The sequence below is a fragment of the Desmodus rotundus genome, chromosome 12, assembly GCF_022682495.2.
Source record: "Desmodus rotundus isolate HL8 chromosome 12, HLdesRot8A.1, whole genome shotgun sequence".
NCBI lineage: Eukaryota > Metazoa > Chordata > Mammalia > Chiroptera > Phyllostomidae > Desmodus > Desmodus rotundus.
In genome coordinates, this window is record NC_071398.1 from 75,889,703 (window position 1) to 75,906,551 (window position 16,849).

Here is a 16,849-nt window from a genome sequence, read left to right on the forward strand (position 1 = left end):
GAGGTACCAAAAATGCCAGAAAGTTTCTTGCTGCATTTTAAGACATTTTGTCTTGTGGCCACAGCATGAGATTGACTCTTATCATGACCGATTTCAATCTGCTGATGAGACTGGTCAAGCCCTGCTGGATGTCAGACATGAAGCCTCCGATGAAATTTGGGAAAAGGTAATCAGTTTAACAGAATTTTTGAAATTTTGATCATAGTTAGCCCTCACTTAATCTCATAATATGATAATCTCTGAGTGGGAAGAGAATAGACATCATATAACGATATTAGTAATGTGAACTCAACTTTCACACTGCTTCCTTAACATTGTTTTAGCTAAATTGAGTAATTTGAAATTCTCAGGACAAGATGTGCGCTTTGTTACCTATGAATTTTTATTTCATCAACCTATATAATTTCATCAACATACATCCTACTGAATATGAAACCTCCATACCATTTTCCCTTGTCACATATAATCTGTTTCATTACTTTCCCATGCTCATCTCTAGGTTGTGAATTCTATGAGGATTGACCTCATTTATCCTTGGATTCCCTAAGGTGACTGGCACAGGGCTTTTTCTTTTCTCCTCAGTACAATCTCAAATCAAACTGATTCTCCTCTTTCTGTGTTTTTCAAATTCACATTAAATAACAGAAGCTGAGGTTGGGTGGCTCAGTTGGTTGTAGTGTTATCCCATATGCCAAAAGGTTGTGGGTTCAATTCCTGTTCAGGGCACATATCTAAGCTGCAGGTTCGATCCTGGTTTGGGGTGTGTATGGGAGGCAACTGATCAATGTTTCTCTCTCACATTAATGTATCCCTCTCTCTCTCTTCCCCAACTCTAAAATTAATTTAAAAAACCATATCCTCGAGTAAACATTAAAAACTTAAGTAGCAAGGAATCTTTGAATATTCAGAATTCCACTAATTAAAGAATCAGGTTTGCCATCATTCTATCTTCCTGGATCACAGGGGCTCATCTTAACTCTCTGACTCTTGAGAGAGATTTTGCTCCAGTCAAAAAGTTACAGGAACTATTGGGGTAACAATTAAAATACAATTTGCAGGCTTCTTTGCCTCCAGTGTTGTGTAATGGATGAGGGTAAAATAACCATAATTTGAATTTCCCCAGTACTCTATGGTAACATTATAATATGGCTTTTATTATTAACAATTTTCTGCCAAAGGAATAATAGGACCCTAAGTTCTTAAAAACCTACATATTATCCTGGAATTCTAAGAAGTTTTGCTGCTTTTTTGGTGGAGTTTGCATAGAAGCTGTTGTAATAAGCTAGAATTTCTTGGGTAGATGTTTGGGCAAATACAGGATTTTTATAGGTTTAATAATGACACTTTTCTCTTTCCTTGATAGATTTTGTTCATTTTCAGAATAGAACAAAAACTTCTCATTTTAATAATTTAAGTGCTCTATGAATTTGAAATTCATCAAATGTCCACTTTTTTAAGGCATGTCACTTTTTGGGAGCATTTTATGTAATATAATAATTATTTGGAGTAATTACTTATTTGTGGCATTATGTCCTCCTACAATCCTAATCCTCCTCCTCATCTTTTAAATATCTGTTTGGTATATTTACTGCCACAATTCTACTCTTTGTTCTTTTTTTTTTAATTTTAATTTTTTATTGTTATTCAATTACAGTTGTGTGCCTTTTCTCCGCATCCCTCCACCTCTCTTTGTTCTTTTAATCAAAATTAATATTTTTATTAATTTATACATACTCAATGTACTGTACACTTTTATTTCATTTATCCTATTTTTCTTATTCTACAGTTGTTCTCTTAGATGTTGAAGCCTAAATAGAAAAACCCATTTCTTATTCATTTTTGTGTCCTTTGAAAGGTCTTGCACTTATTAAATGCTTAGTAATGTAGAATAAGATAAACTTGTTAAAACATATATCTTCCTTTCCAAAGATCAAAATACTTGCCAACAACTGGGCTGCCCTCCTGGAACTGTGGGACAAACGTCAGCATCAATATCAACAGTGCTTGTACTTGCACCTATTCTACCGTGACAGTGAACAAGTGGATAGTTGGATGAGTAGACAAGAGGTAACAGGAAGTGTTCACCAAGTGTCTAGAACTATTTCTTCACTCCTCATTTCCAATCGTTATTATTACCAACACTCTCACAACCACTTCTCTGGTCCTAAGCTTGTCCTAGGAACTGAAGAGTGAACTACAAAGAAAGACAGACCCTTTCTTTAAGGATCTTACTATTACCTCATGTACAAATATACGAAAAGGTACGTAAACATAGTACAGAGAGGCTTTAACCTCAAATGACCATAAGGAAAATTAATATCAAATTGCAAAGGGATTAAAAAGAGAAAATTGTGTGAGTCAGGCAGGGTTAACCAGAGATTTTCTGGAAGATGTGAGTAGTCCTCTTGAGGCAGCTTTGAGAACTCATAATGGTGCCTATATTGGTTGGCCAAATTCTATGTGAATAGACCTAGACACAAAGGTAATAAAGTTGTATGCAAGGGTTGGGAAGATAGTCTGAAGCTACTGCTATTTGAGGTTAGTCTCTGTCTAATATACTTTTTGTATTAATTATCACTTTTTTTCCAACTCCTTCCTTAACTAGTCCTTGTTGCAAAGATATTCCAAAGGGAATTACTTTTTTTTTTTTTTTTTTTACCAATGAGGCACAGCTGATGTGTGTTTTTCTGTCTTCTACAGGACTTCCTGGAAAATGAGGACCTGGGAAACTCCCTGGGTAGTGTAGAAGCCCTTCTTGAGAAGCATGATGACTTTGAAGAAGCTTTCACTGCCCAGGAGGAAAAGATCACAGTAAGAAATGGGTCCTGGTTTGGGCCTTGGCTTCATCTTTATATATATCATATTATCTATCACTTATCCTTAGAATCACTCTTGTAGCTATTGGACATAACATAGGGATTATTATTATATTTTGGCTGTGTGCTTTTTTTCTCTTTTTTTACTGTTCTTCAAGTACAGTTTTCTCCATTTCTCCTCACCCCTCTCTTCCACCCCAGAACAATCCCCACCTCCCACCTTCAATCCTATCCCCCTTTAGCTTTGTCCATGTGTTCTTTATCTATGTTCTCTGACTTCCTTTCTTCCCCTTTCCCCTGTTATCCCCTCCCACTTCCCCTCTCTTTACTGTAAATGTGTTCTTTATTTCAATGTCTCTGGTTATATTTCCTTGCTTGTTTGTTTTGTTGACTAGTTTCTAGGAAATATTCTTAAGATAAAATATTCAGAAAAATAACATACTAATTTCTACCAATATGTTTTTTATTCTACAAAGAATATTTTCATCCTACTCCTCCCCACCCTTGGCTTTGTCCATATATCCTTTATACATTTTCCTTGACAATCTTCCCCCTTTTAACCCCATTATCCCCTCCCATCTCCCCTCTGGTTACTGTCAGTTTGTTCTTAATCTCAATGTCTCTGGTTATATTTTATTTGCTTTTGCCTTTTGTTACTTATGTTCCAGTTAAAGGTGAGATCATATGGTATTTGTCCCTCACTGCCTGGCTTATTTCACTTAGCATAATGCTCTGGAGTTCCATTCATGCTATGGCAAAGGGCAGGAGCTCCTTCTTTCTTTCTGCTGTGTAGTATTCCATTATGTAAATGTACCACAGTTTTTTGATCCACTCATTTACTGATGGGTACTTAGGTTGCTTCCAGAACTTGGCTATTGTAAGTTGTGCTGCTATGAACACTAGAGGGCATAGGTTCTTTTGAATTGGGGTTTCAGGGTTCTTAGGGTATAATCCCAGTAGTGGAATTGCTGGGTCAAAAGGCAGTTTCAATCTATGAAGAACACATGGGCAAAACCAAAGGGGGGTATGGTCAAGGGTGGGAAGTGAGGATGGCTGGGGTGGGGGGAAATGGTGGGGGTGAAATTGAGACAACTGTACTTGAACAACAATAGAAAAAACTTTTAAAAAGGCAGTTCCAGTTTTAGTTTTCTGAGGAAATTCCATACTATTTTCCACAGTGATTGTACCAGTCTGCATTCCCACCAAGAGTGTACTAGGGTTCTCTTTTCTCTACTACCTTGCCAACACTTGTTTGTTGATTTGGTTATGTTGGCCATTCAGACTGGTGTGAAGTGGTATCACATTGTGGTTTTAATGTGCATCTCTCTGATGGTTAGTGATGCTGAGCATCCTTTCATACGTCACTGGGCCCTCTGTATGTCCTCCTGGGAGAATTGTCTTTTCAAGTCCTTTGCCCAATTTTTAATTGGGTTGTCTCCCTGGAGTGGAGTCATGTAATTTCTTTATATATTTTGGAGATCAAACCCTTGTCTGAAGTATCATTTGCAAATATAATTCCCATATGGTCGGTTCCCTTTTTGTTTTGCTGATGTTATCTTTAGCCATGCAGAAGCTTTTTATTTTGATGAAGTCCCATCTATTTATTCTTTTCTTTATGTCCCTTAGTGTAGGGGACATATTGATGAAAATATTGCTCTGTAGAATATCTGAGATTTTCCTGCCTAGCCCTCCTCTAGGACTCTAATGGTGTCATGACTTATATTTAAATCTTTTATTCATCTTGAGTTTATTTTTGTATATGGTGTAAGTTGGTGGGCTGGGGTGGAGAGAAGTGGTGGGGGAAAATGGAAACAACTACACTTCAACAACAATAAAAAAGAGAGAAAAAGCATAATCAGAACTGAATTTGTATAATAAATGTAAGATAAATAGATGGGCTGATTTATAAAATTTTAATCCCATGACCTGGTTTGTAATAAAAATATTATAATCAGCTGAAAAAAAGAATATTTAGAATTCCTTTTCAAGCTTTCATGACATTAATTTTTTTTGTAAAGTAAATGGTTGGTTTTTATTCTGTATAAAGAGAAACTATCTGGAAAAAAAAAAAAAGAGAAACTATCTGATCCATGTTTGATGTAGTATTATTACTTAAAAGTTTGAAATGTATTATTTTTAAAGTTTTTCCCCTCTAGTAATATCTGTAGTTTGCTCTAAGAAAAACTAAGTAATATGTATTATTTTCCTTTATAAGCATATCTTCATCTCTGTTTCTCAATTAATGCATATATATGTATATGTATACATATACACATGCATATATATATAGTGAGCCTTAAGATATTGTATAATATCCAACAGAGCCCAGAGAAATGTAAGACAAAAATGATTAGTTCAATATATTGTATGCTATTGGCTCTCTCCTAGGATGGTACTGGTTTAAACTCACACACAGGCAAATGTGCCATCATCATTACAACAACAAAAATAACCAAATTCTAAGTCTTCTTTATCAATCTTCAGCTATAAATGTTTTTATTTGCTTTCATTAGTAAAAGATAATGGTGTAAAATAATTTTATTGTTTATAAAGTGCTGTCCTTTATTTTAGATCATTTTCCTAATCTCAATTAGTTAATCCATCTTTATCTTTAGAGATTTATAAGATCCATAATTATATGAATATGAGTAAAAATTTACCTCTACAGACATATGAGCAACTGGCTGGTTACAGCAGGTCTTGGGGTGCCTTGGACATTTGCTGACCTGCCTCAGGCTTGATACTGGTAACAACTCTCTACAGTTTGCAGTGTGACCCCTCCCACATGCATTCAGGCCCAGCACAGGTAACTTCCAACCACAGATCCCTTTGTAGTTCCTAACAGGTACTACACAGGCAGCATCTGACATTGATCTGCACTGAAGTCCCTCCAAAGGAGACACAGAACTAATACATTCAGTAGCCAGCTTAAGATCACAACAGAGTACCACCCAATTAGCTCCACAAGTGGCACACCAAAAAGAGGTCTTTACAGGAACAAAACTCCACTGAGGCAAATCTCACCTCCTAAGATCAGTCCCTGAACAGCAGCTATTATTCTGTGGTCATGACCATTTCCAAAAGCCAGGCAGTCTGAGGGCCATTCCAAACCAATGACATGCTGTCAGCAATTAAGGGTCAACTCTAACAAATGGGCATGCAAAACCTACACAAGGAACACTCCTGGAGCACCTGGCTCAGGTGATCAGGGAGACTGTATTACTAGGCCCCAAAGAATACCAAATGCATAAGGTCACCCAGCCAAGACTGAGAGATATAACATGTCTGCCTAATACATAGAAACAAACACAAAGGAGCTAAAATGGGGAAATAAAAAAATATGTTCCAAACAAAAAACCAGAGAATACGTTCAAAAAAGAAACTAAATAAAATGGAAGCAAACAATTTACCAGATATGCAGTTGAAAACACTGGTTACAAGAGTATTCAAGGAACTCAGGGGAAAAATAGATCAATTTAATGAGGACTTCAACAGAGATAGTAAACATAAAAAGGACATACAAAACATAATCATAAGAAAGAAACAAAGAATACAATAACTGAAATGGAGAATACTCTAGAAGGAATCCACAAAAGACTAGATGAAACAGCAGTGAATCAACAATTTGGGACACAAGGTAACAAAAATCACCTAATCAGAAGAGCAAAAAGAAAAAATAAAAGGATGCAAAGAAATAAGGATTGTTTAAAGGACTTTAAAAACTCAAGCATAACAATATCCACATCATAGCCATACCAGAGCCATAAGAGAGATAGAGCAAGGGATTGAGAATATGTTTGAAAAAAATAAATTGCTGAAAACTTTTTTTTTTTAATCTGGTGAAAGAAAAAAATATACAAATCCAGGAAGCATAGAGAATTTCCAAGAAGATGATCCCAAAGTGGCCCACATCAAGACACTTCATAATTAAAATGGCAAAGGTTAAAAACATATAGAGAATCTTAAAAGCAACAAGAAAAAGATAGTTACCTATAAAGCTCTCATAAGACTGTCACCCGATTTCTCAACAGAAACTTTTCAGGCCAAAAGGAATAGGCAAACTATAAACAAAATGGTGAAAACCAAGAACTTACAACCTAGACCACTTTACCCAGCAAGGCTATTATTTAAAATTAAAAAAAAAGAAATAAAGAACTTCCCAGGAAGAAAAAGCTAAAGGAGTTTATCACCACTGAATCAGTATTAGAAGAAATGTTAAAGGAAATTCTAGAAGAAAATAGAAGAAGGAGTAGGAGGAGCAGGAGAAAGAGGAAAGGAATATAAATATGAATAATAAAATGACAATAAATACATATATATCAATCATCAATCCAAATGTAAATAGATTAAATACTTGAATCAAAACACATAGATCAACTAAATGTAGCAGAAAGAAATCAGGAGCTCCTACCTTTTGCGACAGCATGGATGGAACTGGAGAGCATTATGCTCAGTGAAATAAGCCAGGCAGTGAAAGACAAATACCATATGATCTCACCTTTAAGTGGAACCTAATCAACAAAACCAACAAGCAAGCAAAATATATCCAGAGACATTGAAATTGAAAACAGTCTGACAGTAACCAGAGGGGAGATGGGAGGGGATAATTGGGGAAAAGAGGAGAAGGGTTTTCAGGAACAAGTATAAAAGACACATGGGCAAAACCAAGGGTGGTGAAATCACAGGAGGGAGGTGGGGATGGCTGGGGTTGGGGGGAGTGGTGGGTGGAAAATGCAGACAACTGTACTTGAACAACAATAAAAGAAAAAAAGGGGGGGGTGAGAAAACAATACCCATATGTATGCTTCTACATACATATGAAGAAAGAAAACCACTTCAAGGAATGATGTCAGAGAAATGGAAGCATGAAAAGTGCCCTTAGTCTTCCCCCTGGAAATTTCAACAATTTGAACAACTATAATTTAACCAAGGATTCCTTGCTTGACACACAAACATGTCTGAGATATTTGTGCATTGAAAATTCCAGAGGTGGGCAAGCAGGAGTACACCAGGTAGGTGGGAAGGGAGAAGGCTGAGATGGTGTCAGGGACACAGTCTAGATATTGCAGCTCTGAAACTCACTGTGGGTCTCAGCCAAGTGAGGAGGGGAATCAGGTTGGTGCTGGCAATCCCTTTTGCAAGGAAGAGCAGACTGACATAATTAGCATTCCCGAGGGAGTGGTCAGTCTGCAGTGTAGCTAAACCCAGGCACCTGGACAGGAAGGAAGTACAGAGCTTTGGCCATAGTTGTCTGGCAGTTGCCATTACCAGAGAGAAAAGCAAAGCCACAGAGCCTGGCTGCCTCCCTTCGCCCTCCCAGAACTACCATCTGACCACAGAAAAATCTGTACCAGTGAGTGCCAGGTTCCACATTATCTGCTGACTTGAAAACTGGAACTACAGAAATATTTTTCCCCTAAGAAACAATTACACTCTGTGATTAATCCTACAGAAAGATGGAGATATAGAGTAGGGGTTGCTGAGGTCTGCCAATCACCATTACTGGGAGAAAAAAAGCCACAAAGGCACTGGCCAACCTCCAGCAGCTCACTGCATTTGCACTCATCACAGCAACACTGCCAGCAGCAAATAGCAGCAGGGACAGCACTGGGATTTTATGGTTTTGGAACCCAATCACCTACCATATTCCCCTGCTGGGTTGGTGCCCTGAGACAAAGGAGACCTGATCATAAAGAAGATGGTGCGCCCTCCCAGGGAACACAATATCTTCCACCACCCCACAGAAATATGAAAAACCAGAGGAGTGTAAGAGAAACAAAAACTACTTGTGCTTCAGCCCCCCCTACTAGAAAACAGTAGAAAGACTTCTTATAAATTTACTAGAAAAGTGCTACTTATACAGAGATGCCTAGACAGAGAAGAAATCCACCAACTCCCAAGACTGAACAATGAATGTAACGACTGTGCTCAGAAAGGAAAAAAAAGTAACTGAATAAAAAAAATTTTTTTAATCATTAATAAAAAAATAAACAAAAAGTTCTTATCTTCAAAAAAAAAAAAAAAGAAAGCAGGAAAAATCTCCAGGAAATAAACTGAAATAAATGGAAATATGTGACTAAAATGAAAACAAATTCAAAGTCATAGTTCTGAAAAAATTTAACAAGATGCAAGAAAGTACAGGTAAATAATTTAATAAAGTCAAATATAAAATCAATGAACAAAGCTAGTACTTTGCCTAAAAGATTGAAACTTAAAAAAATAGAAATTATTGAGATAACCTAATAAAAGAGATAAAGAATGAAATAAGGAACTTAAGAAATAGAGCTGAGCAGATGGAGGAAAGAATTCATGATATTGAAGGTAGACATCCAGAAATGCTGCAGATAGAATGAAGAAACATTGACATAAAAACAATAAAATAACTCTATGAAAACTGACTCCATCAGAAAGAATAATGTAAGAATAATAGACAACAGAAAAAATGGAAACAAAAAAGGTAACAGCCTATTCAAGCAAATAGTAGATGAAAACTTCCCAAATCTCACCGTCTGGCTTATTTCACTTAGCATAATGCTCTCCAGTTCCATCCATGCTGTTGCAAAGGGTATAAGCTCCTTCTTTCTCTCTGCTGCATAGAATTCCATTGTGTAAATACACCATAGTTTTTTGATCCACTCATTTGCTGATGGGCACTTAGATCTCACCTTTAACTGGAACATAATCAACAGAAGAAAAAAGCAAACAAAATATAACCAGAAACATTGAAGCTAAGAACAATCTAACAATAGCCAGGGGGGAGTGTGGACAGTGAGGAGAGGGGATAACGAACTACTATAAAGAACACATGGACAAAATCAAGGGGGTGGGTGGAGGTGGTGGAGGGAGGTGGGTTCAGCTGGGGTGGGGTGGAGGGATGGGAAGAAACGGCATGCAACTGTAATTGAATAACAATGAAAAATTTTTAAAAATTCCCAAATCTATGGAAAGAGGTACATCCTCAAATCAAAGAAACAGACCACCTAATTATCTTAATTGAAAAAGACGTACAAGGCACATTGTATTAAAACAGTAGAAAATTAATGATGAAAAAAGAAGCAGCCAAGGAAAAGAAGACCTTAACATATAAAGAAAATCCTATTAGATTATCATTAGATTTCTCAGCAGAAACCCTGGAACTTAGGATAGAGTGGAATCAAATATCAAACTACTGAAAAATAGAAATTACCAGCCAAGAACAATATATTCAGCAATGTTATCCTTTAGATATAGAAGAGAAATAAAGAGTTTCCCAGACACACAGAAGCTTAGGGTATTCAACAACAGAACACCTCCATTTCAGGAAATACTCAAGGATGCTATTCTACCTGAAACACAGAAAAAAAGGACACAAAGTGTAAGATCACTGATAGGCAGAAGCAGGATATTACAACCCTTTTTAGAAGAGGATGCTATACATATAATTATCACATAATGGTTGAAAGAGGTTAAAACATTAAAAAAAGAGAGAGAGAGGAAGGATACAACTGATACTGAAATTTGGAAATGAACTCACAGCATAAATAGAGATAATTTGTGACAAAAATGTAAAGGGAAGGGTATAAAGGTATGAATTTGCAATGGTGTTGAAGATGCATTTAGAAGAAAAAAGTCTGCGGTATATTGGAAACATTCTTTTTTAAATTTTATTATTTTTTCAATTATTGTTCAGTACAGTTGTCTCCATTTTCCCTCCACCACTTTGCCCTTCCCCACCCACCACCAACTCACATCCTCAATATTTCCCCTCTTTGGATTTGTCAATGGGTCCTTTATACATGTTCGTTCATGACCCTTCCACTTCTTTCTCCTGTTATCCCCCTAACCCATCCCTTCTTATCACTGTCAGTTTGTTCTTTATTTCAACATCTTTGGTTATATTTTGCTTGCTCATTTGTTTTGTTGATTATGTTCCACTTAAAGATCATATGATATTTTTCTTTCACTGCCTGGCTTATTTCACTTACATAATGCTCTCTGTTCCATCCATGCGGTCAAGAAGGGTAAGATCTCCTTCAATGCTTTTCCTGTGTAGTATTCCATTGTGTAAATGTACCATGGTTTTGATCCACTCATTCACTGATGGGCACTTAGGTTGCTTCCAGCATTTGGCTATTGTAAATTGTGCTACTATTAACAATGGGTTGCATAGGTTCTTTTGAATTGGTGTTTAAGGATTCTTAAGGTATAATCCCAGCAGTGGAATTGCCAGGTCAAAAGACAGTTCCATTTTAAGTTTCTGAGGAAATTCCATACCACTGTTTTCCACAGTGGTTATACCAGTCTGCTTTCCCACCAACAGTGTACTAGGGTTCCCTTTTCTCCACAAGCTCTCCAGCACATATTGTTTGTTGATTTGTTTATGATGGCCATTCTGACTGGTGTGAAGTGGTATCTCCTTGTGGTTTTAATTTGCACCTCTCTGATGGCTAGTGATACTGAGTATCCTTTCATATATCTCTGGACCCTCTGTGTATCCCCCTTGGAGAAGTGTCTGTTCAGGTCTGTTGCATATTTTTTATTGGATTGTTTGTCTTCCTGGAGTGGAATTGTGTAAGTTCTTTGTATATTTTGAAGATCAAACCTTTATCCACAATAACACTGGCAAATATATTTTCCCATATGGTTGATTCCCTTTGCATTTTGCTGATGTTGTTTTTAGCCATGCAGAAGCTTCTTATTTTGATGAAGTCTCATTTGTTTATTCTTTCCTTTATGTCCTCATTTTGAAGGGACATATCAGTGAAAATATTGCTGCATGGGATATCTGAGATTTTCCTCCCTATGTTATTCTCTAGAAATTTTATGGTATCGTGATTTATATTTAAGTCTTTTTACAATTAACTGGTTTTTAATATATTCATAGAGTTGTGTAATCATTAACACAACTAACATTAATCATTCAGTTAATCATTCAGTTAATCATCAGTTAATCATTAATCACTAACATTACTAATGTTAGACATTTTCATGACCCTAAGAGAAACCATGTACCCATTACCAGTCACTGTCAATTTTGCCCTATATTTAATTCTTTTATCTTTCTGGAGTTTACTTTAGTGTACAGTGTGAGTTGCTGTTCAAGGTTTCTTTTTTTTGCATATAGTTGTCTAGATGTGCCAACACCATTTGTTAAAGAAGCTATTTTTACTCCATTTTATGATTCTGCCCCCTTTTAAGAATATTACCTGACCATAGAGACTTGGGTTCATTTCTGGTCTCTCTATTGTGTTCCACTGATCTATGTGTCTGTTCTTATGCCAGTATCACACTGTTTTGATTATTGTGGCTTTGTAATATAATTTGATGATGGGTATGGTGATCCCTCCTACTTTGTTCTTCTTTCTCAAAATTGCTTCAGCTATTCAGGCTTATATGGTTCCATACACATTTTTGAGATGTTTGTTCTGTATCTGTGAAATGCCATTGGTATTTTAATAGAGATTATGTTGAATGTATAGATCCCTTTGGGTGTTATGGACATTTTGCTGACGTTAATTTTTCCAATCCATGAACATGGTACATGCTTTCATTTGTTAGTGTCTTCCTTAATTTCTTTCTTCAGTGTTGTGTAGTTTTCTGAATACAGGTCTTTTGCCTCCTTGCTTAGGTTTATTCTTAGGTATTTTATTTTTCTTGTTACTATAGCAAATGGGCTTTTTCCTCCTGATTTCTGTTTCTGGTTTTTCATTGTTGGTATACAAAAATGCCTTCAATTTCTGAATATTGATTTTGTATGCAGCTGTTTTTCCTAATGCTCTTACTAGGTCAAGTAGTTGTTTGATGGCGTCTACAGAGTTTTCTACATACACTATTATGTCATCTGCAAACAATTATAGTTTTACTTCCTCCTTTCCAATTTTTATACCTATTATTTCTTCTTCTTGTCTGATTACCGTGTCTAAGCCTTCCAATACTATATGGAATAGAAGTAGGGAAAGCAGACATCCTTTTCTTGTTACTCATCTTAATGGGAAAGCTTTTAGTTTTTGTCCATTGAGTATGATGTTGGCTGTAGATTTTTCATATGTGGCGTTTTCTATGTTGAGGTATGTTTCCTCTACTCCCACTTTGCTGAGTGTTTTTTATCATAAATGGGTGCTGTACCTTATCAAATGCTTTTTCCACATCTATTGATATGGTCATGTGATTTTTGTCTTTCCTTTTGTTTATGTGATGTATTACATTTATTGATTTGTGTATATTGTACCATTCTTGGATCCATGGGATGAATGCCATTTGATCATGGTGTATGATGTTTTTAACATATTACTGGATGGGGTTTGCCAATATTTTGTTGAGGATTTTAGCATCTATGTTCATCAGCGATATTGGCCTGAAGTTGTCTTTCTTCGTTGTGTCTTTATCTGGTTTTGGGATTAGGATGATGCTGGCTTCATAAAAAGAGTTTGGGAGTCTTCCATCATTTTGGATTTTTTTGAATAGTCTGTGAAGGATAGGGGTTAGCTGTTCTTTAAATGCTTTGTAGAATTCTCCTGTGAAACCATCTGGTCCAGGGCTTTTGTGTGTTGGGAGTTTTTTGATGACTGCTTCAATTTCATCTGCTGTTATTGGTCTGTTCAGGCTTTCTGCTTCTTCATTCAGTTTTGGAACATTATCTTTGGGGTCTCTTTTTATAGACTTTGTTTTGAAGTTCATTTTGTCAGATACAAGAATTTCTATCCTGGGTTGTGTGTGTGTGTCTGTTTGCTTGGAATAATTTTTTCCAACCCTTCACTTTCAGTCTGTGTAGGTCTGTTGTTGTGAGGTGGGTCTCTTGTAGGCAGCATATGTGCGGGTCATGTTTTCTTATCTATTCAGCTACCCTATTTCTTTTGATTTGAGCATTGAATCCATTTACATATTAGGTTATTATTGATAGGTACTTATTCATTGCTATTTTACTATCTTTGTATCTGTGTTCGTCTTTCTCTCTCACTCTTTTTCTTCCTCTTCTTAAAGCAGTATTGTTAGCATATCTTGTATTGCTGGTTTGGTGGAGGTGAATTCCTTTAGCCTTCTTTTTTCAGGAAATTCCTTATATCACCTTTCAATTTAATTGATAGCCTTGCTGGCTAGAGCGGTCTCGGTTGTAGGACTTTCATTTTCATTACTTGGATTATTTCTTGCCATTCCCTTCTGGTTTTTAATGGTTCTCTTGAGAAAACAACTGTTAGCCTTGTCAGGACTCCCTGGTATTTTACTTCCTGTTTCTCCCTTGTTGTTTTTAAAATAGGCAGTGAGGGACAATATCATATGATCTCACCTTTAATTGAAACATAATCAAAAAAGAAAAAAGCAAACAAAATATAACCAGAGACATCAAAGTTAAGAACGATCTAACAATAGCCAGAGGAGAGTGGGGAAGTGACAGTGGGGAGAGAGGCTTACAGAAACTACTATAAAGGACACAAGGACAAAATCAAGTGGGAGGTTGGAGACAGGGGAGGGAGGCAGGCTCGGATGGGGTGGGGTTGAGGGATGGGGAGATAATACAAACAACTGTAATTGAATAACAAGAAAAAATTTTTAAAAAGATTTTCTCTTTGTCTTTCAAATTTGTCATTTTTGTTATGATGTGCCTGTGCAGGCCTCTTTGGGTTTCTCTTGTTTGGGGCCTTCTGTGCTTCCTGAACTTGTGTGGGTTTTTTCTCATCAAATTAGGGAAGTTTTCTTCTTTTTTTTAAAAAAAAATATTGTTGTTTAATTACAGTTGTTTGCATTTTTTCCCCATCCCTCCACCCCACCCCAGCCAACCCCACCTCCGTCCCCCACCTCCACCCTCCCCCTTGATTTTGTCATTGTGTCCTTTATAGTAGTTCCTGTAAACCTCTCTCCCCACTGTCCCCTCCCCACTCCCCCTGGCTATTGTTAGATTGTTCTTAACTTCAATGTCTTTGATTGTATTTTGTTTGCCCTTTTGTTTTGTTGAGTATGTTCCAGTTAAAAGTGAGATCATATGGTATTTGTCCCTCACTACCTGGCTTATTTCACTTAGCATAATGCTTTCCAGTTCCATCATAACTTTTTCAAACAGGTTTGTATCCCTTGCTCATCCTCTTCTTTCTCTTGTATCCCTACTATATTGACATTGTCATGTTTAATGTTGTCCCTCAGTATCCTTAACCTCTCTTCATCCTTTTTGGGTCTTTTTCCTTTTCTTGATATTTCCAGTAATTTTTTCTACCTTGTCCTCAAGCTCACTGATTAGATCCTCTGCTTCAACTAGCATGCTTTTGATTCCTTCTCCTGTGTTCTTTAACTCATATGTTGTATTCTTCATTTCTTCTCGGCCCTTGTTGATTGTTTCTATGTCCTTTTTCTTGCTGATCTAGGTGCAGTAAATTCCTTGTAGCTTCCCTGTGGTTTTTGGTAGTTCTTGCTGAGGTCATTGAGCTCCTTAATGTCCATTGTTTTGAACTCAGTATCTTGCCTCTATTTTGTTTAGCACTCTATGAGGATTCCTCATTTCTATTTATTGGTGGTTGTTTCTTTGTCTTCCCATTATTTGTGAGACTATTCTTATTTGCTTCTGCTTCTTTAATTTATGAATTTTGACTCCCTGAGTTTATTTTATGAATTTCTATGGTAGGAGACCTGTGAGATTCAGTGGTGCAGTCTCCTTGATCTCCTGAACTTGCTGCTCTTGGGATGCCCTTTATGCCATTTATGTTGCCTGTCTGGATGTAATTGGGTTTTGATTGTTATTGTGTCATTCTTTGTTAAGTCCCTCATTCCAGCTGGTTGACTGAGCATTGCTGTGCCCACTATGTTTTGTATGCTGTTGTGTAGGTGCAGTTAGGTTTTGCTGAAATTGATTCTTCTGACTCTTTGAGGTTATAAGTCCTTTTTCTGGCTATTGCTCAGTTCTGGGTGATTTCTCCATAATTTGGTTGTTATTCCTGATTGGTCCTGTTAGGATGTTAGTGTGACTTACATTCACTCTTCTGCCATCTTGCCAGTCCAGGACTGGAAACTTTTTTTTTGTATAAACCTAGTGGTGACCACACATACACAAATCTGAGACACATAACTTTAAAAAAACAAAAGAGAAAGTTATAGAATACCTCCAAACAGTAAAAAACCCTAAAGATTCCAACAAAAATCTATGAGAAACAATAAACAATTACAGTAAAGTTTTGGAATAATAGTGTACAAAATGCCATTGCATTCTTATATGCTAAAAATGAAATTTCAGAGAAAATAATGGAAAAAACAATTCTATTTGCAATTGCAATGAAAAGAATAAAATATCTAAAAATAAGCTTGACAAAACATGTAAAAGAACTAGATACTGAAAACTACAAAGCATTATTAGAAGAGATTGAAAAGAACAAAGAAATTGAAAGATATTCAGTGGTCATGGATTGGAAGAACAAAAATAGTTAAAATGGCCATATTACCCAAAACAATATATAGATTTAATTCAATCCCCGTTAAAATCTCAATAGCATCTTTGAAGAATAGAGCAACAAGTTATCAGATTTGTATGGGACTACAAAACACCTCAAACAGCCAAAGCAATCATGAGAAAAAATGTCAAAGACAGAGGTATTACACTCCCTTACTTCAAAATATACTACAAAGCAACAGTAGTCAAATCAACATGGTATGGACAGGAAAACAGATACATAGATCAATGGAACACAAATGAGAGGACAGAAATAAACCCACATGTATATGGGCAAATAATTGTTAACAAAGGATCCAAAAACATACAATGGATAAAAGAAAGCCTCTTCAATAAATGGTGCTGGGAACACTGGGAAGCCACATGCAAAAGAATGAAACTAGACTTACTTTTGTCTCCATATACAAAAAATATTTCAAAATGGATCAAACACTTAAATATAAGAACTGAAACAATAAATTACATTAAAAAGCATAAATATTAAATTTATAGGCTTTGGTCTTTGAAAAGATTTTATGAATTTGACCTCAAAAACAAAGAAAGCAAAGGCAATAGTAAATGAGTGGTACTCTATCAAACTAAAAAGCTTCTGCACAGTAAATGAAACCATCAACAAAACAAAAAG

The 16,849-nt window shown here is 36.2% G+C and overlaps 1 protein-coding gene across 2 annotated transcripts in view; it reads left to right on the forward strand.

The window, feature by feature from the left end:
- SPTA1 (spectrin alpha, erythrocytic 1) overlaps positions 1-16,849 on the forward strand; it is a 158,040-nt gene that overhangs the window by 13,780 nt on the left and 127,411 nt on the right. For both annotated transcript variants that reach the window (XM_024574725.4, XM_045181907.2), the window contains exons 11-13: positions 65-166; positions 1,930-2,067; positions 2,701-2,811. In XM_024574725.4, the coding sequence (XP_024430493.2) occupies positions 65-166; positions 1,930-2,067; positions 2,701-2,811 (351 nt within the window). The remainder of the gene's footprint in view (positions 1-64; positions 167-1,929; positions 2,068-2,700; positions 2,812-16,849) is intronic.